Raw genomic sequence first — 26329 nt, forward strand, 5'->3', positions numbered from 1 at the left:
ACCTTTTGGTCAGAGGGGTCACGATAGCCTTTTGGAGCAGTTATTTCAGTTTTCCGATACTGATACTGTGGTTTTGAAGTTGGCCTTGCTCAGTCTTTCAGGCCTGTAAACACTTGGACAACCAATAGAAAGCACGGGGGCAAAGCTTGGGTCATTGAGAGTTTTAGATTTGTCGCACACAAACTTCACGAAAACCGAGAAAAGAAGCATGGTGATGCTGAAGTAATCCATTTCTCCTGGAGGTGGAATGGGAGATCTTGAACGAGTGGAGGGATGCCCCTGGTTGTATCTAGGTAACTCAGGCCAGGTAGGAGACCATCTACACGGGCAGCATCAAGCTCTGAGATGAGATAACCAAGCTCCCTCAACTTGTGATTTTCTCTGTTTGCGATTTTGGGAAAATCTTCCAACTTTTTCAGGAGAGCATTCTCTATTGCTTCAGGGGACCCATAGCTGTCCTCCAGTCTTTGCCACACCATTTTGCCACCAGTTGTGGCACCATAGGTGTGTACAGCCTTTAATTGTTTCTCTTGCTCTGATTATTTGGGACCTAACCACTTGCAGAGGAGATCCAACTCCTCTCTTGGCGATAAATAGAGTCCTTCTGTAGCGTTCACAAAAGATGCCTTCCAAGCCCGGTAATTTTCAGGCATATCATCATACTTCAGGAGCCCTGAGCTAACCAACTCTCTGCAAACCAAATATTTAGCTAAGTCTGATGTGGCTGGGGAATTGGACTCATTTGCATGGACAACAGGACGTGGAGACGATAACCTGGGCTGGAAAGGGGCAGACTGATTCATAGAGTGTGGATGAAGTCTGTGGTCAGTAGTAACTGGGGTTGGGTGCTGAGAGTAAGATGTGAAAAGATCATTTTTGAACAAGCTTTGGGCATGAGAATGATCTGCTCCACTATTGATACCATACTGTGAGGAATGCAACATTGGCATCTCTTGAAACTCATATTCACTAATCTCACTGTCTTGTATGCTGCGCTCTTTGACTTTATTTTGCACAAAATCACCACTGTACTTTACTCGCTGAACATCTGGAAGCACTTGTACGGTAGCTTGTGCGTAGTCAAAGCTGATATTAGCTGGCGGAGGTGCAACCGGTATGGGTTCGATGACGTTGTCACTGTTTTTTGGAAACCAGGTATCTCCACCTTCATCCACAGCTGCTGCCTCTAGGACCTCTGCTTCGGCGTTGGCAGCTGCACTCTGTAGAAGCAGTTTGAGGAGGTCAGCACAGAGCTCTGTTTTCTTTTTTGTAGTTTAAGCTTCGATGTGGGGTTTTTCTTTTACCACCTCTGCTTCTCTTTCAGCGTATGATGCCTGTGCTTGAGCGGCAGCTGCTTTAGCACATGCCTTTGCTGCCAAAATGCTTGCATTGGACCATTGACTGGCACGTGACCGCTGACTGGCACATGAGATGCTGAAACGATCTTGTTACCCACAGGTCACCATCGTTGCTGTATGTACTTTGGCGATCCGGGACAGCAGTGTTGTCTTCTGTATCGACTTTTGGCTGACCTTCCATCTGTCTTTTTACTATTCTGCCTTCACTAGATTTTGTGAACTAGCTTTACAGATAGCTAACAGTCTCCAAAAGAGAACCAGGAAGCATCTTGCTGTGTTAGTGTGTTTTACTGGAAAGACTGTAAAACTTTGACATACAGAAACAAAGAGAAGGCATATTACAATCTCAATAAGTAGAATATACAATGCAAATATAAAATAAGTAGCTTCAAAAAACGATTGCATTAGCCTGAGAATAGCACGATCGCTAATATACATGAAAAATGCCATAGAGAAGCTAACAGTACTGGCACCACATATTTCCTTACAAATTACGAATAGAAAACATGCTAAAATTACAAATTTTAGAATATAAAGGAAGCTAAGATCACTGTCAAATAAATACTTACCGACAGATAATTCCCAGGGACCAAAATAATGATTTACAGACTTTAACACTGTGGAGATCGACTTGCTGTAGGATTGTTAGTAGAATAACTGAGCTACGGAAGCTCTGAGCGGACAAAACACAAGAAACTCAAAACGTAAATTACTCTTCCCACAAGGGGGCAGTACATTGTCAATTATATTAAATGTTATTATTTCTATGGGTAATTATTATTGTATACATAAAAGCAAGTGTTATAACAGTAAGCCCTCTTTACACACAAACAGAAGTGTCAAAATTCTACCTTTAGGGTAGCTAGTCACTGGGGCAGTACTCTAAAAGGTGCATATTTAGAGTAGTCTACTTAAGGTACTACTATGAACCTTTTTGTTGTAAAACTTTGAATGAATCGGTTGAATCAAAAAATCAAAGATTCAATATTCATTATTCATAAATGACTGCCTCATTCTTGAATGAATCATTCGTTTCAACGAATCGACTCAATTGACTCACTCATTCAGACGGTCACCTGCCGCCACCTGCTGGCGGTTTAGTTTCATGTTTAAACATTCTTTCCACCATTTCTTATTGTATATTCAAACACATATTTAAAACAATCTCATAACATTATTTACTGCAGTTGTATTTTTTCAGTGTAAATTGTTTAATTTGATTGGTAACAACCATATTGTCTTTTATATATTCTATTTTAATTTATTGATCACATTTAAGAGTATAAATTAAAGCTGAAGCATAGCCTATATTTAATAAGATAAGGGAAAAATGCCCTTATACTAATAGTAAAAAAATATCACAGATATACAGATTTAAACATTTAGAATCTGATTGAACAATGAACATTGCTTCAGAATAAGTTATATTTACAACACACAACACCAACAAATTTTTTATTTTATTTTTTTCCGGAAAAGCAATTTTTTTACTCCGACAAGTGAATGACAGATTTACTTGTCCGAATTATTTTGTAAATGCTTCAATGTTTTATTTTATTTATTTATTCATTTATTTTTTTTCTGTCCTTGCAATATTTTGCTTTTGTTTATTGTACTAAATATGCTGGTGTTTATTTTATAGCATAATATTTTTTTTCACATGCATATTATTGTTCCCTACTTGAGTTTGTACATTCATATTCTTCAATTTAATATATATATATATATATATATATATATATATATATATATATATATATATATAGTGAACTAAATTAAAGAATATGAATGTACAAACTTAAGTATGGAACAATAATATGCATATATATATATATATATATATATATATATATATATATATATATATATTTTTTTTTTTTTTTTTTTTTTTTTTTTTTTTTTTGACCGAGGAGCCGTTTCACACACAAAAAAATTGTTTTTCATGGCGATTTTTTTTAAAATGCCGAATTAAAAAAGTCCCCAATTATGTCCTGTGACGTCACGTCCCCGAAACGCAGTTTGAACAGGTGTAGTGCAACGAGGACCAAATATCACCTGTCTGGCGTTTTAAACACGATTTTAACTCTATAGATTTAAAATGTTTCGAAGTTTTAACTTTCCCACATCCCTGCAGGTAAGTTAAATATGGAGTTATACTTTAAAAAGGCGGCGCTGATATGAGCAGCAGTTCACGAGTTGTCGGGTGGTGTGTGTGTGTGTGTGTGTGTGTGTGTGTGTGTGTGTGTGTGTGTTTAGGCTTGTCTCGGGGCTCTGCAGAAGTGTATGAAACCGAAGGATGAAGAGAAAACATCCTGCAATCAGAGTGTTCTCATAGAGCGCGAGCTGCGCGTGCACAGAGTCTTGATACTGGGTAATGCAAGCACAATTTAATTGATCACAATATGCAATCTGTGAACACATGACCTAAAATAAAACATTCATCATGATTCTTAATTTTATAATCTGTATAGCTCCAAATGTTACCAGTGTAATCTTGACCTTCTTGATTTGTGAATTATCATCATTATTATTATTTTATTTTGTTTCAGTAAAGCACTTATTAGGCTAACTGATTATTAAGCAAGCACTCATAAACCCCTGGCTAAGTCCGCTGGTCAGAAATGCACTATATTGCCAAAAGACACCTGCCTTTACATGAACTTTAATGACATCCCATTCTTAATCTTCAACTCTCTGGGAAGGCTTTCCACAAGGTTTAGGAGTGTGTTTTATGGGAATTTTTGACCATTCTTCTAGAAGTGCATTTGTGAGGTCTGGCACTGATGTTGGACGAGAAGGCCTGGCTCTCAGTCTCTGCTCTAATTCATCCCAAAGCTGATCTATCGGGTTGAGGTCAGGACTCTGTGCAGGCCAGTCAAGTTCCTCCATTTCAAACTCCATGTTTTTATGGACCTTGCACTGGTGCGCAGTCATGTTGGAACAGGAAGGAGCGATTCCTAAACTGTTCCCACAAAGTTGGGAGCATGAAATTGTCCAAAATGTCTTGCTATGCTGAAGCATTAAGAGTTCCTTTCACTGGAACTAAGGGGCCAAGCCCAACCCCTGAGAAACCACCCCACACCATAACCCCCCTCCACCAAACTTTACACTTGGGACAATGCCAGGCAAGTGCCTTTCTCCTGGCAACCACCAAACCACCAGTCCATGGGATTGGCAGACAGAGAAGTGTGATTTGTCACTCCAAAGAACACATCTCACTGCTCACTGCTGAGTCCAGTGACGGCTGCTTTACTCCACTGCATCCCACTCTTTGCTTTGCACTTGGAGATGTAAGGCTTGGATAAGCTGCTTGGCCATGGAAACCCATTCCATGAAGCTCTATATGCACCATTCTTGAGCTCATCTGAATGCCACACGAAGTTTGGAGGTCTGTAGCTATCGACTCTGCAGAAAGTTGGCGACTTCTGCACACTGTGACCCTCAGCATGCGCTGACCCCACTCTCTGATTTGACGTGGCCTAACACTTCTTGGCAAGCTTTGGGAGTTGTTGTTGTTCCCAATTGTTTCCACTTTGTTATAATCCCACTAACAGTTAAGTGGGGGATATTTAGTAGTGATAAAATGTCAGGAATGGACTTAATGCACAGGTGGCAACCTATCACGGCACCACGCTTGAGTTCACTGAGCTCCTGAGAGCGGCCCTTTCTTTCACAAATGTTTATAGAAGCGTCTGCATGCCTTAGAGCTTGATTTTATACACCTGTTGGCAATATAGTGTGAAAAAGGCATTCTGACTTCATAATGTCTATTTCCAATAAACACACAAAATTTACATTGAGCCTGATTTTTGAACTTTCAGAGTCACATTTTGTGTTTCTTTGTTTCTGCTCTTTACCATTTTCCTTGTGTAAAAATGACATACAGGCAGTGCCAATGAATACGGTCAAAAGCATTAGATGAATTAGTTTATAAAAACTGGTCATCTAACCAGAACATTCTTGGCTCAAGACAGTTGTATTTGTGAAATCTTCCACAGCACAGTTTTGGTCAGTTAAAACTGTCATGAGTGCCTAACTGCATTAAAGGCCCAAAATTGTACAGTGAAATACTTCTCTATTTGAGCCCAGTATTGATCCGACTAGATTACCAATGTTTGTAGTGTTTTTTTGTTTGTTTGTTTTTTTTACTTATAAACCAAACGATCTAATGGCTTTGACTGTTTTTTTTTGTTTTTGTTTTTTTGGCATGTTATTCATATACTGCTGTGCTCTGCAATAATTTCATCCAAACATATAGGTACTCCAGAGAGCGGCAAAAGCACTTTAGTCAAACAGATGAAAATTATCTACAGCCATGGCTTCAACAAACAAGAGCTCATCAGCTTCAAGGTGTGGTTGTTAGCCTTGGAATTTATTGTTGGTGAGATATAATGGCAAAATTATCAGTGTTATGTTTTCAGGTTTCTGTCAGGTTCTTGTGGTAATAGTTATTTCTTGAGTTGCATAAGGTTTCAACACTAGAACTTCTGGGCTTCACGATTATTGCAAAACTAAAAAATTGTCAATATTGAACCCTATTAATTATTTAACCCTATTATTGGTGGGGGTGATGTGATCAAAGTCTTATTTTACAATGAATAATTTTAAATATCAGTGAAATTTCAAAATTCCCAATGCTTCAGCAAAAACTAATACTAGGTTAGCTAATGTAAGAAAACAGGCCTCAAAATAATTACATAAGACAAGTAAACAGTCAGCTAGAACAATCAAATGTAAAATAACGCTGCATAATCTTACTGTATAGATTAATACTTATTACAGCAACTTAAGTTATTCAGTCAAGATCAGTGAGTGATTTTTTTGTTTGTTTTTTAATTGTTGTTTGATTGTCTTAAAGGGTTAGTTCACAAGCAAAAATGAAATTGATGTCATTAACTCCTCACCCTAATGTCGTTCCACACCCGTGAGACCTCCGTTCATCTTCAGACACAGTTTAAGATATTTTATATTTAGTCTGAGAGCGTATGCAAGTGTATGCAAAAAAACATAAAAACATAAAAACATTAAAAACATAATCGCAGTAGTCCATATGAGACATCAGTGGGTTAATTAGAATCTCTTGAAGCATTGAAAATACAATTTGTTCCAAAAATCACAAAAACTACGACTTTATTCAGCATTGTCTTCTTTTCCTGGTTTGTTTTCAATCCTCAAATAAAGATTCAAACGGTTATGAATCAGTGTATTGATTTATGATTCAGATCATGTGTCAAACTGCTGAAATCACATGACATTGGCGATCCAAATCATGCACAATACGCTGATTCATAACTGTTTGAATCTTTATTTGAGGATTGAAAACGAACCAAGCAGAGAAGACAATGCTGAATAAAGTAGTTTTTGTTATTTTTGGACCAAAATGTATTTTCAATGTTTCAAGAGATTTTAATTAACCCACTGATGTCTCATATGGACTACTTTGATGATGTTTTTATTCCCTTTCTGGACATGGACAGTATAGTGTGCATACACTTAGATACGCTCTCGGACTAAATATCAAATATCTTAAACTGTGTCTGAAGATGAACGGAGGTCTTACGGGTGTGGACCGACATTAGGGTGAGTCATTAATGACATACATTTCATTTTTGGATGAACTAACCCTTTAATGACAGCTTGCTGCAGAGACATTAGGCTACTGTCACTTTAAGAGCTTATGCATGGCTCCAATAATACTGTTAAGGTCCTTGCACACTTGTCTGAAATGTTCATGTGTTAAGAAATAAGTATGACATGTTGTGTCAATCACGTTTACACACTGCCTCAAACTGTCATTTAAAAAAATCAGATCATGTTAAATTTTCTGTTTTTCAGCAAGCATTTTGAGAGGTGTTTTGACAATTAGATCCATCATACAAGTAGACGCCAAAATCCAGAATGACGAATCACTTTCTCACAGCACTATGTGTGTATGACAAACAAGGTTTTAATATATGGCTACAACATCAAAGTCAGTCACTGACATCCTGAAATAAACTTTGAATTGCTTGACGAGGTGGGACTGTCCTTCCTCTCTATGCAGTCTCAGGATTGGATAGACTCAATATTTCCTTTTTCTTTTTCTTTTTTTAAGAAGAGAGAGGACCGCAAAATCATCCTTACTGCTTAAAGACTTGACCATTTTTGTCATGTTTTTGCAACGGGGTTAACATGCATTTGACTTAGTGTCCAAGGTTTCAGTGCATGACAAATCTTTAGGATGGCTAATACGATAAAAAATCCCATGCAAATATTTCGGACTCAGTGTGCAAGGACCTTTACACATGCATTTTTTTCTCAACTGTGTGTTGATTTAAGACAAGTTTTCATTATTACTTTTTTGACATTTGTGCACACATTTAGTACTGTATTGTACATGAAGTCAATTTGCTTATCCATATTTGGCTCGGACTCGAAGCATGCACACAGAAAGCCACCTGGGGAATAGCGTCTCTTTTGCAGCTTAAAGGTGCCCTAGAATGATTTGAAACAATATGTTTAATTGTTCTCTGATATCTACATAGAGGGTATGTGGCTTATTTAAGGGCAAAAATTTGCCCAGATACAGTTTTACAGGTCCATTTACAACCCTATAAATTGTCCCTAGGATGTAATGCGTTGTTTTTGTCTTATTTGGAAGGGTCATGAATATTAATGTTGAGCTCTGCTCTGATTGGCTTATTTCAGCAGCTCACAGCACACAGCCATTCAGTGAAGCGGCTCATGAGTCCTGACCGTCCTGACACAACACAGAATGACACTTTAAGCAGAACATCTCAAATGGAGATTGATAAAATGCAGCTTACTTGCTTAACAGAGCTTGTGTTCGTGCAGTTGCCAGATTTCAGTTATTTAAAACCCCAAACAAAGCTTTTCTGTGAAAAGAACACATGCTGTGTTTTGCCTAAACATGTCCAATCTGGCAACCTCCTTTCTCTCGCATGCGGATGATCTGAAAACACCAATAAACAAGTAAGCTGCATTTAAGCAATCTCCATTTCACATGTTCTGCTTAGTGTCATTTTTCGTCAACAAAATCGCATGTTTATATAACGTTAGTCACAATGTAGGCTATGCAGTGACTGTGATGTACTCGGAACAAGCATGCAAAAACATCATAGGCCTACTTCAGTTCTCAAAAATATAAATATATAACTTATATTTTTACAAAATGAATAGCCTTGTCAAATGACTGTTGTTTTAACTTATATGGTGGAAAAGGTTACGTTTGCTAGAAGGATCGAGTGAACGATCTGCAAGCAACGTATCTACGGTTGTATTTTGTAATACAAAATAATATTAACCTGTCATTAGACACACTATTTAGTTTTGTATGGTACTTGCCGTTTCCTATTGTTACTGTACTAGCATCTTGCGTTATCTAGACAATGCTGTCTCTCTAAGAAACTTTCAGTTTAATCAGAAATTGTTTAAACAGTCAATAAGTGGATAAAATCACTACTTACTGCTTGCAGGAATATAGTCGCCACTTTCTTCAGTTTAAGACGCTGAGCGAAGCTTGCTTGAAATGGCCCGAACAACCAAACGATTTATTGTGGTATCCGATTATAATAAACCTCAACCATGACTGTTGACATATGAAAAGTCCTCACGTCCCCTGCACAGCCTAAACATGACATGACATGTCATGAGAGCTGCCGTTTTTGCTATCTTCGAGTGTCTAATTTAACTGCAGTCTCAATGATTCGGCTTTGTCAGTTCCGCCTGACAATGAACATGTTTGGACAGATGCAAATATTGGGGGCATGCATAAAAAATGGTCCCCAACGCTTGCGTCACGGTTGGCCTTATGTTGAGAAGCACTTTTTTTCCATGGTGTTTTTGATTCACGAGATTTACATAAGAAGTAGGAGGCAATGGTGTTTGAGACTCACAGTATGTGATGTCCATGTACTGAACTCTTATTTCACTATCGCAAGGTTAATTCAATTTTTCATTCTAGGGCACCTTTAATGCGGTTTTTAATAACACTGTTTAATATCAAACCTGTCCTACAGTTTAGTGACAGTAGATTGCATTTTACAACAACCCGTACTGCCCCAACCATGACTTTTCTCGTTTTATATATTTTTTGACCTTCAAGGCCAAAACTCTACCCTTCTAACTTTCTCAGACGGTACAACAGTTCAAAAACATCGCCATATATTATACTCCTTCACACCCGAACCCCCTCAATTTAGGTGTATGATGACCTCTTGGGTCATGTGAAGAGGTCAGCAGGTGTCAAATACTAATCCAGTCTCTCCTCTTCCCTAATTTAAAGCTAATACACATATTTTCTCTATGCCCTAATTCCCCCAACACATTTTACTGGTTACTAAATAACCCTACATGTTAATAGGCATAATAGTTATATGAATAAAAAGTATACAATATAAAATAAAACCTTTGTCTTCCACCGTAACATACACATGCATCATATATTTATTGCCTTAAAGCAAATAACAGCCTTTAACTTGGAAACTTTGTAAACATCAAATTAGTGCATGCAACATGAGTTTACATATACAGGTCCTTCTCAAAAAATTAGCATATTGTGATAAAATGTATTATTTTCCATAATGTAATGATAAAAATTAAACTTTCATTTATTTTAGATTCATTGCACTGCAACTGAAATATTTCATGTCTTTTATTGTTTTAATACTGATGATTTTGGCATACAGCTCATGAAAACCCAAAATTCCCATCTCAAAAAATTAGCATATCATGAAAAGGTTCTCTAAACGAGCTATTAACCTAATCATCTGAATCAACTAATTAACTCTAAAAACCTGCAAAAGATTCCTGAGACTTTTAAAAACTCCCAGCCTGGTTCATTACTCAAAACCGCAATCATGGGTAAGACTGCCGACCTGACTGCTGTCCAAAAGGCCATCATTGACACCCTCAAGCGAGAGGGGAAGACACAGAAATAAATTTTCTGTATCAAGAAGCGCTGTATCAAGGCACCACAGTGGGAAGTCTGTGGGAAGGAAAAAGTGTGGCAAAAAACGCTGCACAACGAGAAGAGGTGACCGGACCCTGAGGAAGATTGTGGAGAAGGACCGATTCCAGACCTTGGGGGACCTGCGGAAGCAGTGGACTGAGTCTGGAGCAGAAACATCCAGAGCCGCCGTGCACAGGCGTGTGCAGGAAATGGGCTACAGGTACAGGTGCCAAAATGCCTGAAGTCCAATGTCAAGTACCCACAGTCAGTGATGGTCTGGGGTGCCATGTCACCTGCTGGTGTTGGTCCACTGTGTTTTATCAAGGGCAGGGTCAAAGCAGCTAGCTATCAGGAGATTTTGGAGCACTTCATGCTCCATCTGCTGAAAAGCTTTATGGAGATGAAGATTTGGTTTTTCAGCACGACCTGGCACCTGCTCACAGTGCCAAAACCACTGGTAAATGGTTTACTGACCATGGTATTACTGTGCTCAATTGGCCTGCCAACTCTCCTGAGCTGAACCCCATAGAGAATCTGTGGGATATTGTGAAGAGAAAGTTGAGAGACGCAAGACCCAACACTCTGGATGAGCTTAAGGCCGCTATTGAAGCATCCTGGGCCTCCATAACACCTCAGCAGTGCCACAGGCTGATCGCCTCCATGCCACGCCGCATTGAAGCAGTCATTTCTGCAAAAGGATCCCGACCAAGTATTGAGTGCATAACTGAACATAATTAATTGAAAGTTGACTTTTTTTGTATTAAAAACACTTTTCTTTTATTGGTCGGATTAAATATGCAAATTTTTTGAAGTAGGAATTTTGGGTTTTCATGAGCTGCATGCCAGAATCATCAGTATTAAACCAATAAAAGACCTGAAATATTTCAGTTAGTGTGCAATGAAAGTTTAATTTTTATCATTACATTATGGAAAATAATGAACTTTATCACAATATGCACATTTTTTGAGAAGGACCTGTATGTACGCCACATGCCACTGTTCATAACTTGCATATTACGTCATAAAACATTTTGAAAGGACATAAAAGATAGAAAGTTGGGCCCTACTTCAGCCTGATGTTGAATTATATAATCTTGGCAAAAAAACAGGAAAACCCGTTTAAATTTTTAAATAAAACTTAAGCAACATTTGATAACAAACATAACTTAAGCGTTTGTGCTGTCTTTAGCAATGTTAGACGTTAAATATTCATAACATAACATTCATAGCATGTCTAACTATTACGGCCATGTTTTGTCCTTTACTGAAATACTGAAAGTACTATGTTATGCTTGTATTATGATTCATAAACCGTACTGGACTATGCTGTAATTAGTCATTTACTTTGCATAGCTGTGTTGTAGTATTTTCCAAATGCTTTGTTTTGTATTTAAGTTTTTGTTTTCTTACCATTATACAGCCTGCGGTGTTGGATAACCTGCTGACATCTATGAAGTTTGTGCTGCATGGCATGGGAATGCTGCGCATTAATCTGGCCAACAAGAAGAACAAGGTGAGGCACACAACTATCCATAATCAGGCACTATGATCATTGCCTCAATCATAGATCTATTAGACCCAAATGCTGTATTTGCTCATTAATATCTCACCACTATCTGCCTACACTAAAATGTTTCTAACCTCTCAGAATCCAAATAATGCAAGAATGTAATGCATAGAATATTATAAAAACAAGCAACAATTTATTCGCCAAGGGAGTATAGGTAGCTTTATGGATGCACCATGACCTTTGACAATGAGTGAGCATCAAATTATTTTTAAGTCACATTATTAAAGGGATAGTTCACCCAAAAATGAAAATTCGATGTTTGTCTGCTTACCCCCAGCGCATCCAGCACATACAGTACAGGCCAAAAGTTTGGACATATTACTATTTGTAATGTTTCTTCTGCTCATCAAGCTTGCATTTATTTGACCCAAAATACAGAAAAAAATATTGTGATATATTATTAAAAATTAAAATAATTGATTTTCTATTTATTATACATTAAATGATCATTTATTTCTGTGATGCAAAGCTGGTAAGGTTGGATTATATGACTGGCACACAGCAACGTTTAGAGTTAAAAATCTTCATTTGTGTTCTACTGAAAAAACAAACACACCTACATGTTGGATGCACTGGGGGTAAGCAGAGAAATATCTCATTTTCATTTTTGGGTGAACTAACCCTTTAAGCAATATGCCCAAAGCTGGGTGAGTTGAATGCTGCAAAGATGTTATGTTTCCTTTTCCAATTTTAGTAACATTTATTTTTAAGCTTATGACCTGGCCATGTTGAAAAGTTTTGACAACCACAGACTGATTAGATTGTATCCTGTATTCTTTAGTCCCATGCCCGTGCCGTTCTTTCGTGCGAGTGTTGCGTAGGCGAGGATCTGGAGCTGCTGCCGTTTGTGGCTCATGCGTTCTGCAGACTGTGGGGAGATCTGGGTTTCAGGGCAGCAGTGGCCAGAGGACACGAGTTCCAGCTCAATGACTCGGCTCTATAGTGAGTATTACTGCCGCTCTGTTTTTCTATCAGTACACAATGAGGCTGTAGTCGCCTTTGAATGTTAGAACCCGCTATATGTGTACCAGGTTTTTCATATCAACAGAAAAATATAGTGGGATAACCTTCTCTTGAGACTCCCCTGCTTAAGAGTAACGTAGCAATATATGGTAAAGCCCGCCCACACATTGACGTGATTGGTTACAACAAGGTAGTTTGTGCCTAAGAAACATTGGAGATTTCAAGCCGTGTTTTTAAAACGGTCTTTGGTTCACTGCAGTTTTAAGGAGAAAAGACTTATACATTTGCACATGGTTTTTCTTAAAGCATATTAAAAACATCATGAAGGATAAGGTATGGTTAATATGAAAATATCATATAACCTGAAGCTACAGAACATCAATTGGTTTTAAATAAAATAACCATCTAGTAAAGAGATAATGAATCCTGGAATAAACTTTTACCATCATAAGATTCTCATCTCAAATGCCTTAAAGAAATAGGACTAATAAACTGCTATTTGAAACTATAAAACTTTTGAATGAAATGTTCGTGTTTGACCAACTCATTTTCTAATTTTAACTTGGCATGTTATTGAATTGTTACATTTCAACAACATATTATTGTTTTAGATTTATTAATTTAGTAGACTGTTATATCAAGAGACTTTATCCAAAGCAACAAATGAAGAACATCACAAGTGACTTGTCATAAAAGGTTTTTTTGTGCACAATGCCAAGTTTACAGTATAAGCCGGATTAGCGCACACAAGAGGCAAAGGTGAAATGCAGGAAAGAGAACATTAAAGGTACCCTAGAATGGAAAATTGAATTAACCTTGCCATAGTGAAATAATAAGAGTTCAGTACATGGACATCTCAAACACCATTGCCTCCTACTTCTTATGTAAATCTCGTAAATCAAAAACACCACAGAAAAAAAAGTGCTTCTCAACATAAGGCCAACCGTGATGCAAGTGTTGGGTATCATTTATATGCACGCCCCCAACATTTGCATCTGTCCGAACATGTGCATTGTCAGGCGGAACTGACGCAGCCGAATCATCAAACGATACTTGAGGATAGCAAAAACGGCTCTCATGACACACGTCATGTTTAGGCTGTGCAGGGGACTGTTGTTTATATGTCAACAGTCATGGTTGAGGTTTATTATAATCGGATACCACAACAATTTATTTCAAAATCATTCGTTTGTTCGGCCCATTTCAAGCAAGCTTCGCTCAGCGTATTAAACTGAAGAAAAGGGGCAACTATATTCCTGCAAGCAGTAAGTAGTGATTTTATCCACTTATTGACTGTTAAAACAATTTCTGATTAAATTGAAAGTTTCTTAGAGAGACCGCATTGTCTAGATAACGCAAGATGCTAGTACAGTAACAATTGGAAACGCCAAGTACCATACCAAACTAAATAGTGTGTTTAATGACAAAGGGTAATATTATTTTGTATTACAACAAACGTAGATATGCTGGGTTCACTCGATCCTTCTAGCAAACGTCACCTTTTCCACCATATAAGTTAAAACGACATTTGACAAGGCTATTCATTTAGTAAAAATATAAGTTATATATTTATATTTTTGAGAACTGAAGTAGGCCTATGATGTTTTCGCATGCTTGTTCTGAGTACATTACATGCGTAGCCTACATTGTGACTAACGTTATATAAACATGCAATATCATGGACGAAAAATGTCTGAAATGGAGACTGAATGACACTTTAAGCAGAACATCTCAAATGGAGATTGCTGAAATGCAGCTTACTTCCGTGCATGAGAGAGAGCTTGCGTGCATATGGTTGCCAGATTGGGCAATAGAGGGAATGCATCGACGTCACTTTCCCGCCGTAACACGCCCCCTCAGCCCGGGCTGAGTGGCAGAAGAGCTGCTGCGTGACTGGAGTTAATGGAGGAAAACACGAGTAGAGCAAACGATCCTTACAACTTATCAAAGATTCAGTGATCCATGGATAATGATATGCAGCCAGGAATCGTGTTTTCCTGACATTTTTAGGAGCCTCATTTCGACAAGAATCTTTATAACTGTCATTCATCACAGTTTTCAAGTGAATCCCGCATGTATATGTGGATGGGTCCGTGTTTTGAAGCGTGTAGTGGTGGTAATATACTTTATATTCACTAAAAGCTGTCACTCATTCAATAAACGCAATCTCACAAAGTTCCGCAGTGACGTTGGTATACAACGAATCTCTTATTTTCACAATGTCTGCACTCACAGAGGATTGCTGCGCGTGTTTAACTGAACTCAGCGCCTGGACAAACGCTCGAGCGGTGAGTGATTCCAAATTGAACACCTGTGATTGGCCTGTGATTCTCCGTTGTAGAAGTCCACAAACATGTCTGTGATTGGCTACGTTACTCACCGAGGCGAAAACACGTTGGAAATGTAATCATTTGATGAGTGCAAATACAGATACACACTGGATCTTTTGCTAGCTCCTTTTCGCCGATAATATGCAATTATTACGAATTCTTACAGAGGATTACAGATCACAGACAAGCAGTTATGGGCAGAGTTGGCAGTGGTTTGAGTGAGAAAATTACACACTATTATCAAGTCCGTCTCAAGCTCAGAATGGCGATGTCTATGCGGTCCGTGGACAAGCCTCCCCCTACCCCCCTTCTGGCGCCGGGCCTGGTTTTGTGAGTTTTCGCTGCATTTGCGCTGTAAACCAATGCTGTCTCTCAGTCTTTCTGCCACTCAGCATCAGCAAGGCGTAATCGCAGTCACTCCAGCTGAAGATGACGTCACGTGCATTCCCTCTATTCTGGTTTCTTTTAACAGAAAAGCTCTGTTTTGGGGATTTAATTACTGCAATATGGCAACCGCAAACACGCAAGCTCTTTCTCGTGCACGGATGATCTGAAAATACCCAATAAACAAGTAAGCTGCATTTTATCAATTTCCATTTGAGATGTTTTGCTTAAAGTGTCCTTCAGTCGGTCTGTGTTCTGTCAGGACAGTTAGCACTTACGAGCTGAACAACTGAACTGCTGTGAGCTGCTGAAACAAACCAATCAGAGCAGAGCTCAACATTAATATTCATGACCCTTTCAAATAAGGCAAAAACAACGCATTACATCCTAGAGACAATTTATAGGGTTGTAAATGGACCTGTAAAACTGTATCTGGGCAATTTTTGCCCTTAAATAAGCCAAATACCCTGTATGTAGATATCAGAGAACAATTTAACATATTGTTTCAAATCATTCTAGGGCACCTTTTAATTCTAGTAAGTGTTTATGGTTGTGGATTAGTTATGAACTAAGCATGTTGTCTGATTTTGTTTTTGTTTCCTCCATCTGTTCCATCCACATATTTAGTTTCTTTGAGAACATAAGTCATATCATCGCGCCCAACTACATCCCCACTGAAACCGATGTTCTCAGAGTTCGAGTGAGGACCCGGGGGGTCGTTGAGACCCAGTTCAGAGTCAACAACTCAGTCTACAGGTAAACATATACCTAAACAATACAATAGTAGTATCATAGCGACTATGATAATAGTATCAATAGTAGTATCATAGCGGCTACTCATACTGACTTAAAATGAATTATAACCTCATTTATACTTATTTATAAGCATGGATTTAGTAGAAAGTGTTTCCAAATAATATTCTGAGGAGTTTTTGAAATCTCATTTCACTCATCCATTCTCATATAGGATCTTGATTGGGCTCCAATTTGTCATCTCCCATTATCTTTGCCAGCTTAAAGGTGTGTGTGTTTGGAGACGGCACAGAATTGTGCCTATGGATATCGTCAAATTGAATTGGCTTGTGGTGGATTTACCACAAACCACAAGTTCACTAACTTTGAACATTTCAGTTCACCCCAAAAATCTCTTCATTGTCTATTTTCAGTTTTGTTACTGACTAACAACAGATGGTGTTTAGCAGATTGTTTATGTTGCTCATTTCAGTGCATTGAAAGGGTCCGTTAGCGCTAAAAAGGATCAACAACAACAACAAAATTATCCTTAAGACACATGCACTCTATTCCATGTTTTCTGTTTGCTAGTCATATGATGGCTTTTTGTGAGGAACAGGCTGTTGTATTGTATGAAAAGTTGTTGGAAGGAAGCACATTGTGTAGGATCCTGCTGTGAGTTTTCTCAAAGGGATTTATTGTTAATCTGTGGTATCACTTGGTTTCTATACAAAATATGCAAATAAATACGGCCATTCTTCCTATGCTTTCAAGTTATTTTGCTATAATGCTTATACTGCTCTTGTGGTGAAGTACTATTATATGAATAATCTTTTGTTTACAGGTTGTACGATGTTGGTGTCCAGCGTTCAGAAAGAAAGAAGTGGTACAGTTATTTTGACAATGTCCAGACAGTGCTGTTCATGGTGGCTCTTAGTGGGTACGATCAAAACCTCGATGAAAATCATTCCACGGTGAGTAGCATGCTGGATCTTCAGTGTTACAGAAACAATCTAGAAAAAGTTTGTCACATTGCCCCACAGGCTTTAGCTAAGATCTGACAAACTGAATGGTGTGTGTGTGTGTGTGTGTGTGTGTGTGTGTGTGTGTGTGTGTGTGTGTGTGTGTGTGTGTGTGTGTGTGTGTGTGTGTGTGTGTGTGTGTGTGTGTGTGTGTGTGTGTGTGTGTGTGTGTGTGTGTGTGTGTATAGACCCTAAATTAAATGGTTGCTATCAGATAAGGTAGGGATAAAACGCTAGGCTCTTTCTGGTGTTTAGGATCGGGTCGCACCAGTCATTCATAAGTTCTTTCTTAAAATCCACACTATAAGCAAACCAACTCTACTAGCTCATTTATAACCCGTTCTGCACTTAATTTGGTTGCCCCATTTGTTTTTGAAAAATGTATTCAATTTAATTTAGTATGCACACAGAGACACTGTTTGGATCGGGTTCAAAGAGCCGCTAAAAGTCATTTAAGTTTGTTAGGCTGTTGAATGAAGCTAACGAGAGCGTTAATACAATTCTCTTTTCTGCTGAAGATTAAGAGATCATTATGAAACATCCTACATTTAAACGCATTTACGAAAGGCAGGAATAGACGCTACTGCAGAAAGAGTTTGAGTAGGCAGATAGAAGAAAATGATTATCAATGCATGTGAATCAACTGAATTTAATATATGTCTTCTTAATATAAGCAGTTAAGAAGAATCCAGCTGTGCTGTGGTATCTGGCACCAAGATGTTAGCTGTAGATCCTTTAAGTTGCGAGGTGGGGTCTCTATGGATCAGATTTGTTTCCCAAAGATGCTCGATTGGATTGAGATCTGGGGAATTTGGAGGCCAAGTCAACACCTCAAACTCGTTGTTGTGCTCCTCCATTCCTGAACCATTTGTGCTTTGTGGCAGAAGCATTATCTGCTGAAAGAGTCAAAACCAGGGAATACCGTTTCCATGAAAGACTGCACATGGTCTGACACAATGCTTAGGTAGGGGGAGCGTGTCAAAGTAACACCCACATGGATGGAGGACCCAAGGTTTCCCAGCAGAACATTGCCCAAAGCATCACACTGCCTCCGCCGGCTCGCCTTCTTCCCATAGTGCATCCTGGGGCCATGTAGAAGCCACACACACACCCCCAACCATCCATGAGATGTAAAAGAACCTGATTCATCAGATCAGGCCACCTTCTTCCATTGCTCCATGGTCCAGTTCTGATGCTCACGTGCCACTGTTGGAGCTTTCGGCGGGGTCAGGGGTCAGCATGGGCACCCTGACTGGTCTGCAGCCCCATACACAACAAACTGCAATGCACTGTGTATTCTGACACCTTTCTATCAGAACCAGCATTGACTTCTTTTAGTTAGAGAAGTTTGAAGAAAAAAAAATTTCAGTTTGATTGGACCACACGGCCTTCCTTCACTCCCGACGTGTTCACCACTGTGTATGAGGTGTCATAAATGGCATATTTCCCTAATATATAGTAGTTGAAAACAGTGTGTGACAAAAGTATGTCTACACATAAAAGTAGGCAAACAGTCCTCTGATGACCTCCTTCTTCTGGCTAGTTTCTGAAGTTCACTTTACTATCCCACGAGGCCCTGGGAGAGGATTTATGAATAGCTGCGACGCTACATAGCTGGCACTAGTAGATCAAGTGATAAATACAACATGGATGATGTACATCTGGATTACATTCATACTACACACATTAATACTATATAGAACGTACGTGTTTTTCTTTTAACAGTCCTGTAAGGCAAGGCAAGTTTATTTATATAGCACATTTAATACACTATGGTAATTCAAATTGCGTTACACAGAAAAGGTGATTAAAATAATCACAAAATAAAAAATGTAAATTAAAACCGTTATAAAAGTAATTACAAGAGTAAAAAATGATAGACTTCTCATCTGGTAAAACATTTCAGCTTATATTTAATTATTTTCCCCACTTGCTCTGGGACTTCCGCATACTTTTGATCTCTTTCTCTGTGGATTTCTTTCACATGCCTAAATAATTTGTCAGACGTCTCCAGCAGATCCGATCTTTCACCTAAAATCGGCTGGCAGAGCTGGACTATTTCAGTCCACTCTCCGATCAATCACCCACACAGTTCAATTTATCTTCCAGAAACGTCTTGCTGCGCTGCATTACCACAGAGCCAGCCCAACCACCCGCCTTTTTTTCCTCTTCAGAAAAAATAAAAATAAAACCAAAAATAAAAACAGGGTTAAATTGAAACTTTTAAATATACAATAAAGTGCAAGCAGTTCAGACAAAGCACAGAGCTCATTCAGTAAATGCTCAGCTAAACAGATGTGTTTTGAGTCTGGATTTCAATGTGGCTACTGTTGGAGCACATCTGATCTGTTCAGGAAGCCGGTCCAACTGCGGCTGGCAAAATAGCTAAAAGCAGACTCTCCTTGCTTTGAGTGAACTCTTGGTATTTCTAGCTGACTTGATCCTGCTGATCAAAGAAATCTGTTATATTCTATGTGCAGCTCTGAAATGTATTGAGGTCCTAGGTCATTAAGTGTTTTAAATACCAGTAGTAATACTTTAAAATCGATCTTAAATATAACTGGAAGCCAGTGTAAAGACCTGAGGACTGGTGTGATATGGTCATATTTTCTGGTTCTGTATAAGCTTTGCTGTCTAATGGGGTATTTTTGGGGAGGCTGGTGGGGAGTCCTTTACAATAGTCCACCCTACTGGTGATGAAAGCATGAACAAGTTTAAGTCTTGTCTGGAAACAAAGCATCTAATTCTTGATATATTTTTGAGATGGTAGTATTCTTATTTAGTTATTGCTTTGGCTTTGATTATTAAGATTCCTGACTTGATTTTTTAGTTGTTTGACCCCCAGAGTTAAGGTATGCATTCACCTTGAGAATTTCATGCAATGACGTTAGTTTTTTTCTTCGTTTAACTGAAGAAAGTTTTGGCACATCTAGTTGTTAACTTCATCAATGCATTTGCACAGGGAGTCATTGGGGCTATAGTCATTAAGTGATAGTGCTAAGTAGATCTGTGTGTAATCTGCATAGCTGTGGTAAGCAATTGTTATTTTTCATTATTTGGCTCAGTGACAGTACAGGGAGTGCAGAATTATTAGACAAATGAGTATTTTGACCACATCATCCTCGTTATGCATGTTGTCTTACTCCAAGCTGTATAGGCTGGAAAGCCTACTACCAATTAAGGATATTAGGTGATGTGCATCTCTGTAATGAGAAGGGGTGTGGTCTAATGACATCATCACCCTATATCAGGTGTGCATAATTATTAGGCAACTTCCTTTCCTTTGGCAAAATGGGTCAAAAAAGGACTTGACAGGCTCAGAAAAGTCAAAAATAGTGAGATATATTGCAGAGGGATGCAGCAGTCTTAAAATAGCCAAACTTCTGAAGCGTGATCATCGAACAATCAAGCGTTTCATTCAAAATAGTCAACAGGGTCGCAAGAAGCGTGTGGAAAAACCAAGGCGCAAAATAACTGCCCGTGAACTGAGAAAAGTCAAGCGTGCAGCTGCCAAGATGCCACTTGCCACCAGTTTGGCCATATTTCAGAGCTGCAACATCACTGGAGTGCCCAAAAGCACAAGGTGTGCAATACTCAGAGACATGGCCAAGGTAAGAAAGGCAGAAAGTCGACCACCACTGAACAAGACACACAAGCTGAAACGACAAGCCTGGGCCAAGAAATATCTCAAGACTGATTTTTCTAAGGTTTTATGGACTGATGAAATGAGAGTGAGTCTTGATGGGCCAGATGGATGGGCCCGTGGCTGGATTGGTAAAGGGCAGAGAGCTCCAGTCCGACTCAGACGCCAGCCAGGTGGAGGTGGAGTACTGGTTTGGGCTGGTATCATCAAAGATGAGCTTGTGGGGCCTTTTCGGGTTGAGGATGGAGTCAAGCTCAACTCCCAGTCCTACTGCCAGTTTCTGGAAGACACCTTCTTCAAGCAGTGGTACAGGAAGAAGTCTGCATCCTTCAAGAAAAACATGATTTTCATGCAGGACAATGCTCCATCACACACGTCTAAGTACTCCACAGCTTGGCTGGCAAGAAAGGGTATAAAAGAAGAAAATCGAATGATATGGCCTCCTTGTTCACCTGATCTGAACCCCATTGAGAACCTGTGGTCCATCATCAAATGTGCGATTTACAAGGAGGGAAAACAGTACACCTCTCTGAACAGTGTCTGGGAGGCTGTGGTTGCTGCTGCACGCAATGTTGATGGTGAACAGATCAAAACACTGACAGAATCCATGGATGGCAGGCTTTTGAGTGTCCTTGCAAAGAAAGGTGGCTATATTGGTCACTGATTTGTTTTTGTTTGGTTTTTGAATGTCAGAAATGTATATTTGTGAATGTTGAGATGTTATATTGGTTTCACTGGTAAAAATAAATAATTGAAATGGGTTTTTTGTTAAGTTGCCTAATAATTATGCACAGTAATAGTCACCTGCACACACAGATATCCCCCTAAAATAGCTAAAACTAAAAACTAAAACTTATTTTAAAAAAATATTCAGCTTTGATATTAATGAGTTTTTGTGTTCATTGAGAACATGGTTGTTGTTCAATAATAAAATTAATCCTCAAAAATACAACTTGCCAAATAATTCTGCACTCTCTGTATATACAGGTTGAATAGAAGTGTTGCAAGACTTGACCCTTGTGGGACTCCACATGTCATGGATGTCCACTCAGAGGTTATTATGTGAGTATAGGTGACCATAAGTCTCCCTTCTAAGTATGACCTGAAGCATTTGAGGACCATCCCAGAAAGCCTGACACAGTTTTTCAGTGGTGACTAATTTCTGAAATTGTGAGAAAGCAAAAAAGGAGACACTCATTGCATTTGCTTTCTGAGAGCAATTTACTGGGAATGGGACTTGGGAGGTTTGTTAGGTTCTCCACAGTAGCAAAAAGTGTGTGGGTGTTTTTATGTTGCGGTTTATAATATTTGAGGAAAAAAGGTCTGTCTAGCTGTGCCTAGTACTTTGAACTGCTGTTGTGTTGTCTCTAAGGTACTTTATTCAATTCAGATCAGTGCTTTTGTTAGCCTGACAAGCCAGAGCCACATCAAGATGTTTGGTCTGGAAACTCACCATTGACTGGGCTCAATCCGAGGGGCGGATAAACGGTTGTCTTTCAAACTCCCTCTGCACGCGATAGGATAGCGCTACACCAACCAGAGCTACGAAGGCGAAGCAGAGCTTGTTGATTGATTAAACAATCACCGTATCCGGTCGGCTAAACTCCGAACACATCTTCCCTTTTTCAGAATGTGTTCTTAACCCAGTTTCTGTGTTTACTAGAAGCACGCAAACGCAAATCGGCCGTCATTATGGCCCCGCCCGTCGACTCTATACACGACGTGATTGGCCCGTCCAGATTGTGAGGAATACAGCTCAGAAGGGTATTGAGAGTTCCTAGACGACACTTGCGGGCAGATTAGATTTGCTGCCGCTAGGGTGCGTCTATATTTCTAGGCTATGCTTTTGTAGTAATTATTCAAAATAAGTACCCACTCGAAGACTGGATTTTTGGACGCAGCCAGAATTTGCTCATGGTTTAATGGTGCAATGTAAAAATATTATATATATATATATATATATATATATATATATATATATATATATATATATATATATATATATATATATATATATATAAACCTAACTTACACACAGCTGGAGTAACCGGTGTTGGAACAACTGGAACAACCCCTGGTGTTAGCAGCAGATCCTTGTATGATCATCATAACCCAGCATAAAATACTTAAATATTCTGATGGCACAGCCATCTTGCCTTGCTCAAAGATAACTCCATTATGCATTATCACACCACTGTCCAGTGTCCACACACACTTTGCCCAGTGGTGTAATGATAACCATCTGAATCTTAATGAGCCAGACAAAAGAGCTGATATTCATCACCCCCTTACCCTGAGCATCCTATTTTTATATAGTTGCCCCTCGATTATTATTGCTACTTTATCAAAGAATCTTTTCAGCCAGTTTTATTGTATTCATTCTGGGTTTTTTTCAATATGCTTTGTTAAAGACAATACCAAACTCACAAAGGTGTCCAATATTGCTGTGAAAGTTATAGGTCTTCCAACATATTTAACTTAACAACAAAAGTATTAGACACATTGCAATTTCAATAAAGCACTTCATACATCCACTTGATGAGTATCTAGCCTCTACTGCCTTTGCTTTAGAAGAAGCCTGATTCCCTCAGCCATCACATACCTTAACAACAGACATCGCTGATTGTTATCTTAATGTTTCTCTCTCCCTTCCTGTATTATGTCTTTTTTTTTATTATGTTGGTTATGTTGTGTATGTTAAACAAGTGCAGGGCTGGGGAAAATAATTTCCCCCTGGGGACAATAAAGTTATTCAATCAATCAATCCTTACTTGAATTACATATTTCACTCTAGTTACTGACCGTGCATGGTTTAAGACCTTTTATTTTCATTTATATTTTACCTTTGATAAACCTCCATTTGAATGAGTTTGTTTATAAGCCTACTTTTTTCAATGCCTTAAAAATAATTATCTCTAACTCGTTTTGTTTCGTTTTTACAACAGAGCCATCTACATGAAAGCCTGAAGTACTTCAGGTCCACATGTAACACTGCTTTTTTCAAAGGAGCCTCACTGGTGAGCTGCACTTCCTGTCTTTCAGTATAAAACCTGTTTACATCTGACATTTTCACTTAATGTCATTAAAGAACAGCTGACTGTACATGAATCAATACATATCAAAATCAAATCACTGATCACAGATCAGAATTAACACGGTTACATGTTTTGGCATTATTGTCTGGTCCATATCTTTACGTTAAAAGTCTGTTTGCAAAATTGTGACTGATTTATACTAAAGAATCCAGAGTGAAACAAATCATGCTCTACTCACATTGTTGAAAATAAATGACACATTCTTAGCATTAGGATTTTTTGGAAGGTAATGTTATTTTTAGTTCAGTGATCCTGTATCGCTCTTCTTTCCTCGTCATCTCACTAACACTCTAGTGGGCGGGGCCAAAGTTGTGGTGAAGTAGGTCAGTTGAAATGATTCTGCAGAAGCGGTCTCTCGTCACTCTATTATGATGGAGCTTTGGCTTGCTCAGTTGGGGACACTAAAATTTAAACTAAGGTTTTCAACTAAATATCCAAATGAAATTTATTAATTAGGTATTTTTTATTTATTTATTTATTTTTTATTTATTTTTATTTATTCATTTATTCCAGGCAATGGCACAAAAAGTACAAGATAGACAAATTATAACTGAAGTCATATAGTGCAAGGAAAACAAAAAACAAAACACAAACAGAATATAAAGTATTCAAATATGACGATCAAGATCTGCCTGAAAGGGAGTGGGAAGAAGACTACTTATTTAATCCCACCCCAGTTACACATTTAGTGATTAATAATTAATCTTCATTGTTATTTGTCTCACGGATTACTTACAAATGTTATAAAGTCTTATTTAATTCTATAAATTATAATACTGATCTGCCAACATTGTCACTGTATGATAAATGAAAATAAGCTGATAACATCACTGTTTTCTCCAGAACGACTGTACAGCCAAATCAAATTTTGTTGCAATATTGTCCTGTTTAACACTGTGAAGCATCATCATTGTAAAAGCGCTATAGAAATAAAGTTGACTTGAAATCAATAAAAGCTGTTTTTGGACTAAATAGAAAGTTTTGAGTTCTGAAGCTTACAGATTTTTTTTATAGTCCGATGACCTCTATGTCAACTTGATTTCTCAATTCGTGACCGCTTTAATATATTTAAAGATATTTCTATGACGTGCAATTCGGGACAAATGTGACTTGTTTCATTTGCAGTCCAGTTGTGAAATTGTGACCCATTAAATTGTATCGTGTCACAAGGTAGCTGCTAATACCCAAACCTTGATTTCTGAAGACGATCAAAGCACATTGGCGCACTGTCAGTTTTTGGGATTGACCTCTTTACACCCATCTGTACCACTTTGGTATTTCTATCTGTATTAGTTTGTTCATGCACTTATAAAAAATTGGGTTGATAACAATATTTTTCATAAATAATGGAAACTTTCTTCTGCATTAAGACTGTAAGGCAGTGATGAGGAATTGACTGGCTTCAGCTGTTTTTTCTGTTCTTTTTTTTTTAACTCCTTTTCAGGTTTTATTTATGAACAAAATTGATCTGTTCACTGAGAAAATACTGTATTCTGGGAGACATCTGCGACTTTATCAGCCAGACTTCAAAGGTACACTTTTTCACACAATCTGGTGACTGTATGATGATTCAAATTGTGATATGTCCTATAAAATGAATAGCTAAATGTTACATTTTCTAATACATTTACTTCATGCACATATTAGCATGTTAGCTGGTTCAAATGTAAAAATCAGTGTTGAAATGATGTTACTCACTAGTTGCCCAGTAACTTTATGAATTTTGACAATGCATAGATGTGAGAATGTGATATGGTTAAGTGTGATCATCAAATCCCAATGGTTGTGATGTAATTATATAAATATATAGTCTGACTTGTTGCATGTTTCAGAGTAAAGCACAGTACTGTTTTTTTATTTTCACAGTAAATGCTGCTCTTGAAGTGCTGTGTGTTTGAGTTGCTTATAATTTGCATTGATTTGTTGGGATGCAGGTCCTGACCGTGATGTGAGTTGTGCTGCTCAATATGTGACCGATCAGTTTGTGGCGTGTGCTGCCAGCTCAGGCAAGATGGCGTACCCTCACTTCACCAACGCCACAGACCCCTCCAGCGTACATGTTGCCTTTCAGTTCACCATCAGCACTATTGTCAAACACAACCTTCAAACTGTCTCGCTTCTTTAACCATCAGAACTATTGTCAGACACAACCTTCAAGCTGTCTCACTTCTCTTAACTTTTTTTATTAAATTTTTATTTATGTGTTACTGTGTTCGTTGTAAACTATTGAATTGATCATGAAAGCCATATTTTAAAGCAATAAATATATTTTAAGATTTTAA

General features: G+C 38.3%; 1 protein-coding gene across 1 annotated transcript; it reads left to right on the forward strand.

Annotated features, from left to right (window-relative positions):
* Positions 1–3336: 3336 nt before the first annotated feature.
* On the forward strand, positions 3337–26329 carry LOC137055502 (guanine nucleotide-binding protein G(o) subunit alpha-like). Its single transcript, XM_067429312.1, has 10 exons — positions 3337–3492; positions 3615–3729; positions 5617–5708; positions 11729–11821; positions 12660–12820; positions 16183–16311; positions 17132–17261; positions 23898–23969; positions 25492–25579; positions 25982–26329. Exons 1-10 carry the CDS (start codon positions 3457–3459, stop codon positions 26170–26172), a joined length of 1107 nt encoding a protein of 368 aa, XP_067285413.1. The 5' UTR covers positions 3337–3456; the 3' UTR covers positions 26173–26329.

Source organism: Pseudorasbora parva, chromosome 2, assembly GCF_024679245.1.
Source record: "Pseudorasbora parva isolate DD20220531a chromosome 2, ASM2467924v1, whole genome shotgun sequence".
Taxonomy (NCBI): domain Eukaryota; kingdom Metazoa; phylum Chordata; class Actinopteri; order Cypriniformes; family Gobionidae; genus Pseudorasbora; species Pseudorasbora parva.

What these genes read in the sequence shown, in the direction of transcription:
- LOC137055502 (XM_067429312.1), top strand. Translation starts at nt 3,457, where the DNA reads ATGTTTCGAAGTTTTAACTTTCCCACATCCCTGCAG. An exon ending in TGGCCAACAAGAAGAACAAG is followed by an intron (nt 11,822 to 12,659) that starts GTGAGGCACACA and finishes TGTATTCTTTAG; the next exon opens with TCCCATGCCCGTGCCGTTCT. An exon ending in TTATCAGCCAGACTTCAAAG is followed by an intron (nt 25,580 to 25,981) that starts GTACACTTTTTC and finishes GTTGGGATGCAG; the next exon opens with GTCCTGACCGTGATGTGAGT.